The 17,969-nt window shown below is 31.5% G+C and overlaps 1 protein-coding gene across 1 annotated transcript in view; it reads right to left on the bottom strand.

Annotated features, from left to right (window-relative positions):
• LOC123290461 (calcium-activated potassium channel slowpoke) overlaps window positions 1-17,969 on the bottom strand; it is a 165,836-nt gene that overhangs the window by 68,409 nt on the left and 79,458 nt on the right. The window contains exon 2 of the mRNA XM_044870664.1: window positions 646-710. Coding sequence (XP_044726599.1) covers window positions 646-710 — 65 coding nt within the window. The remainder of the gene's footprint in view (window positions 1-645; window positions 711-17,969) is intronic.

Raw genomic sequence — 17,969 nt, 5'->3', positions numbered from 1 at the left:
AATAGAAATATATATGTCGCCGCGTCGGATCAATTATTATTATTTACATCAACTTATTTTTAATTAAATTCTATCTCGACTCGTTTGGAATTCCATAATATCGTATCCGTGGTTACAAACAGACTAGTGAAATGCCCTTTATCTATATTTATAGGCAATTTTATTACAGATATGATATAAAAATTGCATAATGAACAAAATTAAATCTTAAAATTATTTCCCTCGCTTGTTTCAACTTTAAGCGGTACATTTTTAGACCGTGATTCTATTTGTCGTCATTAGCCAGCACGATATGTTTTAAAATGAGCGGTAAATCATGTAAATTAGAAAAAATGTAAGAGAGTTTTTTTTAACAAGTTTCCTAATTGATACCAATTAAAAGTTGTTGAAATTATACCCTTGTAAATTTTTATTCTAAGAATATAAATTATTTTTTATTTAATGTTTTTATAAATGCTTTTTTTTTTTCAATTTTAAGATGGTAAAAACAAAGTTTGTACTATTTTTATTTTATACAGCATTTTCAAAATTACACACTACTCTACCCTGCTTCGCTTGAATGATATTATTTAAAATTAATTAATTAAAAAAATTAAAATTATACATAATAATTAATAAAATTGCAGTTCTATGCAAGGGTACTATTACCTGGAAGCGTCAATAAAATATATTATAAGTGATGCTATGCTGAGGATGAATACTAAAACAACCTGTAACAAACAAAGAAAAACAATTATTAATATTTAATATTCAAATATTAAAAAAATTTATTTTAAATAATAATAAATTTATTAAAAAATTAAACTGTTTAATATTGTGTTTGTTATGTAAATAAAGTTTCTTTTAACGTTTCTACTTTTTGAAAAACTTTTAATGTATTAAATAATATTCCATAAATCGTTTTTTAACTATGTACTTAATATAGCAAGAATATAAACAATATATGTAGCCAATTACACAAGGGAATTCATTGACAGTTTTCTATCACATTCATCAAGTTCAAAGGTAAGCTGTTAGGTCTTAAAAACGAACCACAGGACAAAATCACAACCCTACCGATGGAGGAGCAACTCTACAAGATATGCCTTCCAACGAGAGAGGACTGGAAAGTCAGCGGAGGACCAAGATATGGCCAAATTTGGTTCACAGACGGCTCCAAAACCGCAGAAGGTCTTGGTGCGGGGTTTTGCGGCCCAAGAAGGGCTATTGACACATCCATCAAGTTGGACAGTTACAATACTGTATTCCAGGCAGAGCTGGTAGCCATCATGAGATGTGCTGACCACCTCCAATTGGCCAATTTGAAGGATGATGTGATTAGTATCTACACAGGTAGTCAAGCAGCACTCAAAGCGCTATCAAACTGTACAGTGTCATCGCGACTCGTCAAGGAGACTAGAAACCAAACTGGGAACGACCATGGCTCCCACTCAAGAAAAGCTTGCGAGAATGCCATACCAAGAAGGTCTTAACAGATTAAGAGATAATCTGAAAAACCAACAATTAAAGGCATGGACCAGCTACGACGGAGGGGGAGAAAATTTAGAAGAAACATCGATCCACTTTCTCTGTTACTGCCCGGTGCTCATACAACAGCGAAGGAAATGGTTTGGTACGGCCATAGTCGAACGAGAAGAAATTAGGAAACTCAGCGCTAGGCAGATCCTGCAGGGTTTCAGTACATCAGTTGGTTATAATATCCACTGAAAAGCGTAGCGGGGATAGAGTACAAGGGTCTATTTGGCTAGGTGCTTTGAATCATTGCTTCGAGGCATACCCCCCATATCCATCTAATTCATCACTATAGGCCCTGGCGTCAGTTTTAGGCCCTGGCGTTCCCTATTTGTATAAAAACTTTGGTATTTTATGAATTATCATATGACAGATGATGTCATGATTCATGCCACACGATTCTGAATTGTTTTAATGTCACAAATTTTTAAACGAGTATATTTATTGCAAATCATTTTTAAATGTAAATATTTGATTATAGGAATCATTTTTTTGGTCTCTACAATCGATTAGACGTGTTTTTGGTACATCGAAAAATTTACTAGAAGTGTCTATTGATATTTAGAAATTTATAATTGACTTAAATAATTCAGTTTTTCTTTGCTATTTAATATAGGTAGTATAATGACGTCATTGTCCATGACATTTTAAAGTTTACAAAATGTAGGACAATAAAATATGTATAAAATGTTTTATAGTTTAAAATAGGTAAAGAAAGCTAACTATCTAAATCCATAAAATTTCGCTTGTTGTCTTTCTTTCAAATATTACCATGTGTTTTTTTTTTTTTTAATATTAGAAAACAAGAAATGTTATTTTATTGAGTGGTTGAGAGGATACAACTTATGTGTCATGTGACATAGAAAACCTTATGTCATATATGTTTGTTTAGGCACGATATATAGATAAATAAAGGATGATCCAATATCAGTTTCCTATGTGTGCAACTATGTTAAATTTAAAGTAAGTATCTGGATGAACGGGCTATGCTGGTTTTATTTGAAATAAAACCTCTCTTGGTTGATTATTCACATCCGAAATCACCTGCATACTAAATTTCATGAAAATCGTTGGACCCGTTTCCGAGGGCAAATGACGTTCTTAAAATGAAACCTTGGTAGATCAATTTTTCGTCAATAAAATCCCTGCATATTAAACGTGTGTTACTTAAAAACGCCATCTACCGAAACCTACGCTAAGTGTTATAGTGTCGGTAAGGCAGTTAGCTTCTTCCAATTAAAATAATAATAGTATTACTACTCGCCAATAGACTACACAGCAAGACAGAGTAACATTATTCAATTTGTTTCAGTTTTTCCTGAAAAAAAGGGGAAAAACAACATTTTCTAAAAATGAAACATTTTGTTACTTGAATATTCGAGCAACTCCAGCTTTTAGAAATAGACATTTATGAGTAACTTATAGGAATAATTATTTTATACTTTTTAGTTAAATAACAATATTTTTAAAATTTTCCACTGGTACATTTTGTACTTACAACATATTGTATTGAAAAAGGATATCTTAGAACACAATAAGTTAAACAGATCAAATCGATAACAATTTCTCCACAATATTCGTATTTCGTGAACGTTTCTGTTGAAACTATATTGTTCAACATTTGTTGCCCTTATCACAATTGTAGGTACATTAAAAAATAGATACAATGCGTTTATTTCAAGATCATCCATAGTTTTTTGTAAGTAAAATTTTAAGACACTTGAATAAACGCGAATCCAGCTCTCAAAGAAGGTGATGGACGGTTCATGATCGATGTGTATGGGTATGGGTATGGAGGTTAGCGGGCCATGCTCGAGCATCGGGCCTCGAAGCAATGGTTCAGAGCACCTAGCCAAATAGACCCTTGTACTCTATCCCCGCTACGCTTTTCAGTGGCTATTATAACCAACTGATGTACTGAAACCCAGGATCTGCCTAGCGCTGAGTTTCCGCATTTCTTCTGGTTCGACTATGATCGGACCATACTATTTCCTTCGCTGCTGTATGAGCGCCGGGCAGTAACAGAGAAAGTGGATCGATGTTTCTTCTGAATTTTCTCCGCATCTGTCACACGCGGGAGATTGTCTTTTTCCAATCTGATGTTGGAACTTGTTCAGGTTATCATGCCCTGTGAGTAACTCTACGATGACTCTAATATCAGCTCTGTTTAGTTTCAAGATCTCCTCGGCTCTGTTACCGAGCGAGTTTCCTTCACCCAACAGGCTTTTGGCGATTCGCCCTCCCTCGTAGCTGGTCCATGGTTCCAACCAGAGTGTCCGGGGATCCAGGTAATATTGACTTTATTGTGCCTCGCCAGGTTGTTTAGACTGTTTCTAGTCTCCTTGACGAGTTGCGATGATACTGTACAGTTTGATAGCGCTTTGAGTGCTGCTTGACTTTCTGTGCAGATACTAATCACATCATCCTTCAAATTGGCCAATTGGAGGTGGTCAGCACATCTCATGATGGCTACCAGCTCTGCCTGGAATACAGTATTGTAACGATGTATTCATGATCGATATAGAGAAAGCATTTTATTCAGTGTATTTGTAAATTAATAAACCTGCAAGATGTTAGTTTGTTCGCTCACGAAAATTACAAAAATAAATGTGCGATTGTTTACATATCACAGTTTCCCATTTAGACTCTAAACTACTGAATCAATTTTGAGAAAATTATTTCAAATTTAATTAAACGCCAGTAAACATTTTACTTTAAATAATTTTATTGAGGTTCTTTTCTTAATTAAAGCTTTCGTTTTGTTTTTTTTTTTCGCGAAAGCGTTGATAACATCATCGATTTCCCAGATGTTAAGGAAAGCAAGCCCGAAAAATCTTTCCTGTCCCATTGACGCACGCAATCAAGATTTTACCCCGATCTCTTTGCTTTAGCTACGATGGTCGGAAAATTTACGCTACAAATCTTAGTCGCGTGCTTCAATGAGATGATCTACCGACTTTGGTATGGTGGAATTTGTAAATTCAGATGTAAACTTACTGTATTTGCATGAAGAGTAAAAAGAGAGTAACTTTTATAGGAATACAAAAATGAAGATATGAATAAGAAATGTTGAATTTTTGTTTTGTTTCTTCAACATATTTTATACACGTTTTACAAAAAGAGATGCAAAAAAAATATGGGTGGCATTTACTTTTCTCATTTTATTTTTTGAGATGTTTGACAACGTAAAATATTTTTGAAAGAAATGAACTGTATAAAAACAAGAGATTGAAAGATGTAGTTCGAAAGCATTCTTAAAAAATGTTTTCATAGGACGAAGATTCAAAGAAAAAAGCTAGTGCGGTTCTTTAAATTGTATCAATTGGACGCAATCGTCAACTTGTCGCTTAAGACTGGCCTGAGACTTTGAAGACACACAGACAATATTGACAATGACTTAATCCGTCAACACTCGCGTTAAGAGTATTTTTGAGTTCACTACTTAACCAATTTAACCAAGAGCCTAAATGGCCGAGCGGTCTAAGGCGTTTGCCTTGGACTGTTTGTTTCGGACAGTTTCTTAAAAAACTAATGTAATAAAATGAATAACAAATATCTTGGGTCTTTGTCCAACTTATTACTGTGTGTCCGAAACAGTAATGAATCGTAATTGAAATGAAAAGGACAATTTCGGAATAATTAGATTCAATGCGGAATAATTTCAGAGACTGAACGGAATGAAAATGTTGGCTCTACAGTCAGATTCATAAAATATTTCGAAAATTACTCATTTAATGGTCAAATAAACACGATTTTTGTAATTTTCGGGTCAAAATTACCTTATAAACTTAGTTTTATCGAAATCGGAAACAAAAACTTTTTTTACACTTTTTGCAATTTGTAAAAATCGAAAAAATCATAAAAAATTCAAAAAAACACAATTTTTGTAATTTTTGGTTGGGTTGGGTTGGGTTGGGTTGGGTTAGGTTGGGTTAGGTTGGGTTAGGCTGGGTTAGGCTGGGTTAGGCTGGGTTAGGCTGGGTTAGGCTGGGTTAGATTGGGTTAGGTTGGGTTAGGTTGGGTTGGGTTGGGTTGAGTTTGGGTGTGGGTGTGGGTGTGGGTGTGGGTGTGGGTGTGGGTGTGGGTGTGGGTGTGGGTGTGGGTGTGGGTGTTGGTTTGGGTGTGGGTTGAGTTGGGTTTTTTTTTCAATTTTATTGATCTGTATATATAAAAATAAATTGCTGTGCGGTAGTCTCGCTAAAACTCAAAAACGGCTGGACCGATTTTCAAAATTTTTTGTTTGTTTTGTTCCCTATAGTTCAGGGATGGCTTAGAAAAAAAAACTAAGCAGAGCTAATATTAGAGTCATCGCAGAGTTACTCACAGGGCATGATAACCTGAACAAGTTCCAACATCAGATTGGAAAAGACTATCTCCCGCGTGTGACAGATGCGGAAAAAATTCAGAAGAAACATCGATCCACTTTCTCTGTTACTGCCCGGCGCTCATACAGCAGCGAAGGAAATGGTTTGGTCCGGCCATAGTCGAACCAGAAGAAATTAAGAAACTCAGCGCTAGGCAAATCCTGGGTTTCAGTACATCAGTTGGTTTATAATAGCCACTGAAAAGCGTAGCAGGGATAGAGTGCAAGGGTCTGTTTGGCGATGCTAGAGCATGGCCCGCTAACTTCCATACCCATACCCCATAGATGGAATTTGCCAATCACATTATTTTTCATAAACATTGGTTTGGCTGTTGATTTAGGGGCTTGCTCCAGGACTGCCAGATGGGATAATTGGATACAAAAAGGGAATAATTTTGTAATTCTGTATTCAGCTTGTCTCTCATATAATCTCTTGAGGGGTTTGAATGGGGGTAGAAACCTTGAAGTTAGAAATGTAAAACATGATATATGAGCTCATGGTTTGAGACAAAAGTTAACTGTATCACTTTGTTTATGAAAATTCATTCGTTAAGGAAGTTAATTAGAGGATGAAAGTTTGTATGAAACGCCGTCAGTCAATGCTAATATAGAATTGGATTTTGATTTGCAGAATGAACTTTTTAAGTTAATAAATAAATCATTGTAATTCAATTAGTTTAGTTATTATTTGCACCAAGTAAATATGAGGTAGCTATTATGTCTTCAGTTTAGTTAATAATGTGTCCCCGTGTCATAATGATCACTAAGTTGTTAACTTTATTCATTTTATTGATTTTGTATAAATAAATAAATAAATATGTATTAGGTCAACTTGCTTTTATTATTCTGTATTTTTTTTACAGTAGGATTGCCAACTACGCAGCTTTCGACATTTGTCTTTGGTTTTCGGGAAAAGGTTTGTATTTGTTTTTTTTTTTGTTAGTTATATTTCTATCGAGTAAACTTTTTATGATGCGCGCATACACAGAGTGACGTGAAAACTACTTGTTGAAGTTAGGTGCAGTTTTTTAACAACATGAAATTATTAGATAAACGAAATGTCACTCACAATAAATGATAAACATGTATGTAACTTAAACAAATTTAAAAAATATTTTCTTTAAAAAATTACGCTTTTTTTTGTTAAAAGATCCCACGAAAAATTGTCTGGTTTTTAGAGTCAAACTGGTTGGCTAAAGAATCTTTCATAGTAAAAATTCCATAATAATATCTAAGCTATAAAATGAAAACTCTCCAATCTCTGGACTAAAAGTCTTTAAAAACCGGAAGCTTCAAGAGAAGAAGTTTGAAGGTGGCAACCCTATTTTAACAAAAGTTATAAATCCTATTTCCTATTTCATATAATTCAATTATAATTATTTATTATACAAATCAATTTTAAACTATCGACGGTAAAAGGGTAATTTATTGTGCCTTGCAACAGTATTTTAGCGTGAAGGTCTATGTGAAAATTTATTTTTACCGACTTTTTTTGATTTGCAATGTTTATTCAGTTAAATTTTTGCAACTTAATTTTAAAGCAGTTATCCTCAAAAGATTGAGATGAAATTTTGCATACTCGTTTAGTTTGGATGACAATGCATGGTTAGCCAAGTGACGCCATTCTAAATTCAATATTTTTGAGTGCATCGTGTTCAATATTTCCCTCGTGACTAGTGAGATTTTTCGCTGAGAGGTTATCGGTAATTATAACGTAAAATAAAGAAACGATTTTTTTTTTCAGTTTAAAAACTATTCCTTTAATTTTGAAGGAATAATCAACGAATGAGGGGGGATAATCTGAATACAATGTACCTAAAAATAACCGGAGGACCATAAGAAAAACAAAAGCGGACCAAAGTTAAATGGATAGCGACCGGAGTAATAAACACTTATAGAACTTTTCTATGAATATAATCAAAATATTCTCATAATGTGAATTGTTTAACATGTGAACTGGAACTGTTAAAACAACCACACAACACGAACTATCACTGGTGGTTACTTTTTAATCGATTTGCATACAAACTGTTATGGGACTCATCAACACAGAATGTAACATGAGATGTGACACGAAAAGATATTTCTAGATTGTACAAGAAAATACGTTACTTCTATTACCACTCACAACTTTTGTCTAAAGCATTTTTCTAAATTTGTCTAAAGCAGACAGCGTAGTTTCTATCAATTAAGAAACCACGTTCAGTTTCTTTCAACTTTCGAAAAAAAAATCTTAGAAATAAAAATCAATTTTCTAATTTAAAGTCTTATTCTATCTTATACTTTTTAGTAAATAATAATGGGATTTTAACCTCCGTTTCTCTGACATATACGCCTATAACAAAAGCCACTCACATCATTATTTGTTAAACTTTATTTATTCAATTACAAACATATTTACAATTACATTTTAATGTGGGTGGAGTCGGTTACTTCGTTCTTATCCAAGCGACGACAATGTGATCAATTCTGTACTCTCATTAATTATAAATTGTTCACACTGCTGCTGCCTGGATTCAAACCCGCAACCTATGTTTAAGTAGTCCAACGGTCAAAGACTAACGCCTTAGATCGCTCGGCCATTTAGGCTCTCTTAGACTTGTACACACTGTACATGGTATAATAATAATAACGATTTAGGGGTTGTAAAAAAAAAACGAATGTTAAAATTATTTTTTGTATGAAGCTCAAGCAGGCAGAGATTCAAATGAATGGACGGACGGACTATTTGGAATATTCTTTACTTGTTACATACACAAATACAAAAACTGTATGTATGTGAGTATGTATGAATATTCACCAAATGAGAATGAGAACCAATTTTCCAGTTTTGTTTGGCAAATCTCCAAAACAGAATTACTATTCAATATTTCCAATTGCATGCAAAATTTCAATATACAAGTCAAGAACCAAATGTTTCAAAAGTATACCTATCAAGTCGCCGAAACGAAGCAATAAAGTTCGATAGATTTGATCAGTAAATACGGTTTTCGGCATTCGATTCGTTAGAGCGTCAGGAAATTTTGTAACCGAAATTGATTTATAACAAATTTTACAATTACATTTTAAATTAAACGTAAATATAATAAATTCACAATTCGATTAATAGTGATGAAAATTATTAACTTGTTTCTTAGAGGTTTTTGGGGTAGCTCAAAGCATGTCAGAATTGGTCTCCGAGGTACCTGGAGCCCAAGGTAAACGATATCCTTGTCATCTTGAGAAGTTTTCGGGAAATTCGTTACATAATCGGTCCACACTCGTTACGCGGGGGTTTTTGGGTTCTACACAATATTACATCAAATATGTAATTTTTATTGCATAAAAAATTTCAAAATGGGAATGAATATGAAATTTGATTTTTTTTGCATACAGTAATATATTTTCATTTTTTTATATGAATTTTGGCCTATCGCTAAAAAAACCTTTTTGAGCGACTATAAAAAGAGGTCTTTTTTACCAATTTCTCAGAAACTACTGAACTTAGAAAAAACAAAAATAATACCAGGCAATTAGGAATTTTTATAGATTCAATTGTACCAAATTACACAACGATTGAATTTTCTTTCGCCAAATAAAAAAAATTAAAAATAAAAAAAAAAATGGTTTTTTGCGTTTTACTCGAAAAATGTGAGGTTTTGTTAAAAAATGATAAAGATAGCGGTTCTTATCGATTTTTTTACTGTCTAGAAATATTACATTTAATTTGGGTTAATCGCAAAAAACCGTTTGCCATCCCTTTAAATCCCCAACCCCTCTTCACAGGCAAATATTCAGCTGTTGGATTTTTTACCCAACATTTGTTACCTCTTTATCGACCCTTTTCTTTTGAGGTTGCCCTGTAACGAATTATATTGTAAATTGATTACTTTTTTAGTTAGTACGCTTAGTGTATTTTTTCGAAGATGCCCACACAAACATATTTCCTTATGAGCTTTTTTAATCGAGTTTATACATTTTAATTTGCTATGTCTCTCCACAAATAATTTATAACACAGAAATCTAGTTATAATTTTCATTTATAGAATAATTTTTGAAATACTTTGTACAGTATTGTACAGATTTATATAAAACAACTGTGAAAGGAATTTACCAATGGAATTGTTATTGGATGTACGAATGTTGTATGTTGTGAAATGTACATGAGCTTAAAGCTCATACACAGGGTGCTCTTTTTTAACTTGACATATACAGGATGGACTATTTTAATCTATAATGGTTAGTACCTCGTTTTGAAGTGCAGGTTCGAATTCAAGCAACGGCAGTCTGCTCAATTATAATTAATGGTAAGGTAAATTGTACACACTGGCGTCGCTTGGATAAGAAGGAAGTAACCGACACCAACCAGAAAAAAATAATGATGTGAGTGGCCTCTGTTATAGACTTATATGTCTGAGGAACGAAGGTTAAATCTCACTATTATAAGTACCCAACTTAACATACTTCGCCAACTTTAACTTTTTCACAATATGGCGTCGGTCTGCCGCCATATTGAATTTCGATGTATGGCATGACTTTAGTGACACTCGTAAAATTAGACAAATCAATTGATTTAAGAATCATTAAAATCGGCCCACGCGTTTGGCTTTTAGAGCGCCACAAATTAATAAAAACAATTGTATAAAACATATTAACAAAACAAAATTGTATATTTAAAAAAAAAAAATTTTTTTTGCAACAACCAGGTTTTTCATACAAAGCACGTGTTTAGTCTTCAAGCTACACAACTTTGTTAATATACAACAACTAGCTGTTAAACCCGCTTCGCTGGGTTGTTTTTGCACATTTAAATATCAAAATTGTTAAATGAAAGACTTTTTTTTAATTCTCTCGGTGTGTACGGAACAGTAAGATTTTTTTGGCCGATCCCAATATTATGTCTACACTCTCTGTGTGTACGGAAAAGTAAGGGAAAGATCGATAGAAACCCATGGAACATTCCAGAATATTCGAGAAAGTTCTAGAAAATTCGATAGAAATCCATAGAACATTCCAGAATGTTCGAGAAAATTCTAGAAAATTCGATAGAAATCCATAGAACATTCCAGATTGTCCGAGAAATTTTGATAAAATTCAATAAAAATCCATACAACATTCGAGAATATTCGAGAAAGTTCTAGAAAATTCGATAGAAATCTATAGAACATTCCAGAATGTTCGAAAAAATTCTAGAAAATTGTACTATTGACAGTGGGGGTATTGTACTATTAGAACTATTTTTTTAATCTATTTTCTATGAATTCCTAGATCATTTTTAATTCCACCCCCAGCAAACTTCCTTATTCACAATGGGAGCCTAAGGGCTACCCAATGACATAATCCCCTACCGAAGGTCAATGGTTAGTTTTAGGGAAAATCGGGGACATACAAACAAACACTCTATTTATATATATATAGATTAATAATGCAGTTAAGAATGGTGTATTGGATTCAAAAACTGTTGCTAAAGTTTGTGTTCAAAATTTTTATCCAACCCTCGGCCCGCTCTTTTTATGCGGAAGCTTTGAATTACCCTGTACAAACATTGAATCTGTTCAGAAATGTTATTGTATGTAAAAACAAAATCAGAAATAATAGATTGTTGCATTTGGTTGCCAATAACAAAACTATGATCAATCGTTATTACAAGTATAACATGTAACGTATAACGCTATACGTTATACGTTAACGCTATACGTTATACGTTATATGTTACATGGATACATACGTTACTATTGTAACATTATATGGAGAGATTTTATTGGATATTGAGAAAAAAATATATATACATAGTGAAATAAGCACAATACGTGAGCAATACGTTTTTTACCCTCCAACTAAAAAAGGGGTGTTATAAGTTTGACCACTATGTGTGTGTGTTTGTGTTTTTGTCTGTCTGTGGCATCGTAGCGCGTAAACGGATGAACCGATATCAATTTTATTTAGTTTCATGTACGAGTTTAGAGTTTTGTACCCGAAAAAAATAAAAAATTGGCGATGATTTTCAAAATCGATTCAGTTCGAAAAAGGCATGACATATAAATAATATTACTATGGAAATGAATGGTAAAATACTTCTGGCTGAATTTCTGTTTAGAACATTTCCAGCAAGAAAATTTTTAACCAACAATTTCTCAAAATAATAGTTTTTTGTACAGATTTTTACTTTTAAACAAAAAAAAAAGTAACTTTTATCTTCAAAATTTATTCCTTTACTATTCCTACAGTTTTTATACCCTGTGTATATGAAATGTATCAAGATATATTAAGTTTAGTTCCAAGTTTGTTACGCTTAAAAATGTTGTTATAAATTTGTGTTCAGGTTGTCCGTCTGTGATAACGATAACTCAAAAACTGTTTACCTTGTTTTTGAATAACTTAACTGTTCCAACCAGTTTTTGAAAAATGTTGCTGGACACTTTTTAAAAAATCAACCTGTATTACACATAAATATTATGCATAAAATAACGCGTCTATGTTATAACATAAATTTAAACATAAAACATAACATAAATTGTATTGAATTAAAATGTCATAGAAGAACTTAAACTCAAAATTTAATATTTTTGGGGATTTAACTTGTCAATTATTTTTGGTTTATTCAAAATATCGAACATCGAAACTTGCAAAACTGCAATGAAAAACAACATATAAGTGAGTATGATCTTAACAGGGCAGATCAATATTTTAGTGTTATTTTTTTTATTATGAAACCAAAGTAATTATTGTTTTTATAAAAGCTGAGACTGCATGCTGATTTTAATAGCTTTTAAGAGCGTTAAGGCAAGTTATTTAGACTTGTGGTTGAAATTATTTGTACGTTATTTTCAATTTGGATAATGAAAAATGTTTTAACTTCTTGAATGTAGACGAAAAATAGTAATAAATCTTTTCGATATTTGCCTTGGTTTTCGAAATATCGAAAGCTAAATAATGAAACAAATTTTGTCATTAGCCAGCACGCTAATTGGTTTAAAATGAGGTGTAAATCATGGAATTTGATAAAGGAATAAGAAAAATCTCACGTGGACCGGAAATAAACAGGCATCAATATTAAATATTTGAAAATATGAAAGTAATCGATTTTTGATTTTTACTTCTTTTTTTTTTTAAAGAAGCCGCTCCATTACAAATGATAATAATTTTTTTAATGGCTTATACCTCTGTTTCCGTTTGGGAATTGGTGTTACCTGTCACGTACCAAAGAAAAAAAACATACATAACTGCCTGCGTAGTTTATATCGTTTTATATACCGGATTGTTCAAAAAGACGTTTATAGTTATAATTCCATGGTGCTTTGTTACCACTTTGTTATACAAGATGCTTTTTTAACTCTTGACATATTCTTGAAACTCGTTAAATAAATTTAATCGAGAAAAATCTTATCTACCGGCATCAAATTCGATCTAAGTTTTCAGGTTCAATTAAAACCTTACTCTGATTCGTAACTGACAAACATGTGATGAATATTTTAAATTAGAAACTTGTTCTTTGTAAATACGCAAACATTATGGTTTGATAATGCATACGTAATCACCCTATACCAATTTATAGGGTGTTCTTAAAAAAATGAAAAATTTGGGCCAAAAATCGATCATTTCATTTTGTTATTGTGTTAGCTGTCAGTCGAAGCGACGTAATTTCACATCCATATCTTTACCGCCGGTTTCCATAATTTATCAATCCTGTATTATGTTGTTAAAAGTTTCTCCCAATCAAGTGATAATATCTTTCTGGACAACCCAATAAACATACACACTGCGTCAAACCTTTTCACTGTTTTCCCTATAAACTACTAAGCACATAGAAAGTTCTACCTTAAACCTTATACCTTATACAGAGTGTGATGGTTTTATATAGGTTTTACTCTTCATAATAAATTATTGAAATAATAAAAATGCGATTTATGTGAAATAAATAATGTAGAAGGTTTTGTAGAAAACCTTAAAAAAAATCTAAATTCTATGGTAATGATCCTTAGATACCAGATCAATGATATCCTAATTATGGTCGCATCAAAATAAGAAACATTTCAGATGAGGGAAATAATCTGGAAGGGGAATAGACTAAATTGCTAATGATAGTTTCCAAAAGTTTCCAAAAATGACAAAAAATTCCTAGGACATCGGGCTTTTTATTATTATTTTATCGTTCAAAGCTGGCTGAAAAAATGATGAATCATATTGGTTATCCTTTTTCATTGGATATTTCTATATCCAAAAATCTAGAGAGTGTGATAAAAAACTATCTAAAATATTTAGACAATTTTGTGGTTTATAATAATACCATAAAAATAGAACGTTGCCGATGATATAACAACAAAATTTTAATTTAATTGAAGATCCATCATTTGATGACCAGAGACGACTATAATTAGAATATTGATGATTGAAGAGCGATATCTATATTATCAAATTTATAAGCCTCACTTGTACACAATATATTATATATTTTTGTAGTTGCGTGTTATTGTAAAGCTAAAAATAACTCATTACTTGACTACAAAGCATGTATTTGGTTTATATATATGTGACGTACAATAAACCAAAACTTTTTACAATAATGTAGGTTTACAATCACCTTAAATTTGGAAATACAACGAGCTGTTTAGACAATTCGAGGTAATAAAGAAATTTACACCGTGTGAAGTTGCGTAACCTTTGAGCACGTGATTTGTTTGACAATTCCAAAAAAAATAAAAATTTATATAAATAATAAAAAGGGTCAAACGAACATTAAAACAAAAATAAAAAACATCTAAACTAGTGAAAACATAAAATAAGTAAAGTTACACAGATATAGAAAAATACTATGCTATAGAGTGTACCGAAAGTACTGCACTAGAAGATTAAAACCATATAAAAAATGAAATCCTATGAAGAAAGTTAAACTTTACTATCATTTTTATACCATGTATATATGAAATATACATAGTATATTAAGTTTAGTCCCAAGTTTGTAACGCTTAAAAATAATGATGCTAGGAAAAACATTTTGTCATAGGTGATCATAAAATCACCTAATTAGTCCATTTCCGGTTGTCCGTCCGTCCGTTCGTCCGTCTGTGGACACGATAACTCAAAAACGAAAAAAGATATCGAGCTGAAAAATTTACAGCGTACTCAGGACGTAAAAAGTGAGGTCAAGTTCGTAAATGAGCATCATAGGTCAATTGGGTCTTGGGTCTGTAGGATCCATCTTGTAAACCGTTAGAGATAGAAAAAAAGTTTAAATGTAAAAAATGTTCCTTATTAAAAACTAAACAATTTTTGTTTGAAACATTTTTTCGTAAACATCACTGTTTACCCGTGAAGGCGCCAATGAGACGGAAATTTTATAATATGTACTATACTTGATTATCAGTTATGTATGTGTCACATGTTTGTATGTGTAATGTGACAAAGAAATCAACACTGACTATGCATGGTATTTCAACAATTAACTCAGTCAATTGTTTGTTTCCACTTGTTAGTTTTGAAATTGAAATTTTGAATTAGTGGTTGGCCATATAATACAGGTTATATAGAAGCTCATTAATAATGTCCATAATACACTTTTTTTTTGACCACCCTGTTTATACCAGTTTGATAAAAGTTTGTGCATTACTATAAAAAACAATAAAACAATGTCCGTCTATTCGTGTTCGTAGCCGCACACGTCTGTAGGAACAAGTTGTGAAAACTAATAATTGAGAAAAATAATTTTCGAAACTTGAACGAACTAAACTTGTTCTGTTTATTGGGAGGCAGAAAATTTTGAAATATATCACATAACTTTGGTGATATGTATTTATTCTGTTATAAACTCTATATAGAATAATTCCAAATATCTTTCGTGATTCTAGTTTTTTTCTAGAATAATAAACAAGCTAAAAAAACATGATTTTATCACACACTTAAAGTTAGAAAGATTTCAGTAACAGAGTAATAAAACAAAAAACGAGAGGTGTCGTGGGACACCGAGTAAGAAATATGTTCCTATCGTATTTTCGTACATTATAAACGTAGCGCTTACTTTACTCAGATTTGCTTTTGATTTTCTTGCTGGTTTGAATGATTGATTATGCACATGTTCAATTTTATAAGATCATTTTGTGCTTTTTTTTTCTGTCTATTTTTTTTTTTTATAGATATTTAGCGTAACTTAGTCAATTTGTAATTGGGGATATTTATCATTGTCCCTAAAAATGAGCAGATACTTTCCACTTTTTGATTTTACATTCTGTTTTCAAAAGATTAGGGTGGAAAGTTTTAAAAAATCACTCCATATAAAAAGAAAGGAAGATAATCACATTCTAGCGTGAAACCATTAAAAAAACGAAGCATATAAAATTTAGTTTCTAGCTTTAATTTAGTTTTGCAATTCAATCTATTCGAAGATACGTTCTTTGGCTCTTCGGTTTGCTTTAATGCATACGAAATTTTATTTGATATTGTAACAAAATCAACCTCATATCGGTAGAGAATCGAAATGAAATAAAAAGCATTGATTCTATTTACAATTCGAATAAATTCGAGTAAACATAATTTTATTTTTAACCTCTTCAAATAAAAAAAATCATGACACAGGAGCTGCGTTAGCTAAGCAAATTCCCTCACAGATTGAAAAAAATAACATTTTTCTTAAAATCGAATATTGCACATTTTTAATTTTTTCAAGAATTTTTATTTCTAAAACTAAACGTCTAGAGAAAAATCACAAAAGTACTTTTTCTGCTTAAATCTGTTCAAAAAATACAAAAATATTTTAAAATTCAAAATTTTGTACTTTGCGTACTATACCACCGCCTTCTTCAATCCTTGTTTAGCGGTCGATTTTTCTCATGAACCAGACCTTTCAAATACCAAAACCCTTCTTGATGCTAAATTTTATTCAAATCAGACTTAAAATGCAACCGCCAGAGAGTTTACAGGCACATAAACGTATAAAATATATATATAAATTTTAACGATGGACACTTTCGACATCTAGTTGGTAGAATCGATAAACATTTGAAGAAATTTTTTCAAAAGCCTTCCATCAGTACAAAAGCAATAGCTCCATTTCATTCATTAATTCGCTAATTATCTCAAAAAGCCAAAAACTTCTAACTAACATCTTTTTGAACAACTTTTCCCTTCCATTTGAGAGTGGTTACATCCTATTGAACAACTCTGTACAATAAATAATTAAAATAATCATAAAAGTTATTGGTTTCGCCTGTACAGTTCATATTTACCATAGCTTGTTGTATGCAAAAAATGTTTTTGAAAATAAAAGCTTACTTTCAAAAGAACACAAAAATTTTAATAAATTATAAAAAACTTGTTTTTACAATTTTTTTTCTTTTGGCAACGATTTCAGTCATTTTGTATTTTGTATGTTTATGCAATGAAATTTTAAAGAATGTTTAAAAGATATCAGAAGTAAAATTACCAAAGTATTACCCGACTAAGTCAATATATGTACAAATAACACTACTAAATGTATGGCTTACAGGGTGGTATCACCACAGAAAAAAAAAACAATCCGTCCATTTGAATGAGATCTTTTTTAGTCCTGAAGCCCGTGACAGTGAAACTGTACTTACACGAATTTCGAAATTTCGATAATGAATCAATACTATTTAACGATAAGTACAATATGGGCTAGTTGTGCCAGAGTTTATCCTGGCACAAATATTTTTTGTCAGAATTTTTATATTTTTGACTGATGTGACAGATATTTTGGACAAATAAAATCAAAAGTGATTTCGCGATATGGATAAAAAGTCTTTGAGAACTAATTTTCAAACATATCATTTGATACCTACACCTATTCGGATATCAAAATTCAATGATTTACCAAAAATTTTTCATTTTTGGATGATTAACTTTTATATTAATTATTTATGATTATGAGTAAAACTTATTTTGGAGTTAATTTATTAATTTAAACAAATAAAAACAAAAAATTAATTATATTAACACTTTTTTTACGCAAAGCGTTTTTTTTTTAAATTTATTTATGACAGTATTACTTTGTAAAGAATGCTTGTAATGTGTTATATGAATAAATTTGGCTACTGACGATGATTGCCTTGCAATCGAAATATAACACATACATACATGTGACACATATATAACTGATATTCAA

This window comes from Chrysoperla carnea, chromosome 1 (assembly GCF_905475395.1).
Source record: "Chrysoperla carnea chromosome 1, inChrCarn1.1, whole genome shotgun sequence".
Taxonomy (NCBI): Eukaryota; Metazoa; Arthropoda; class Insecta; order Neuroptera; family Chrysopidae; genus Chrysoperla; species Chrysoperla carnea.
The sequence above is the reverse complement of the archived record's forward strand: the minus strand, read 5'-3'. Positions and strand labels throughout refer to the sequence as shown.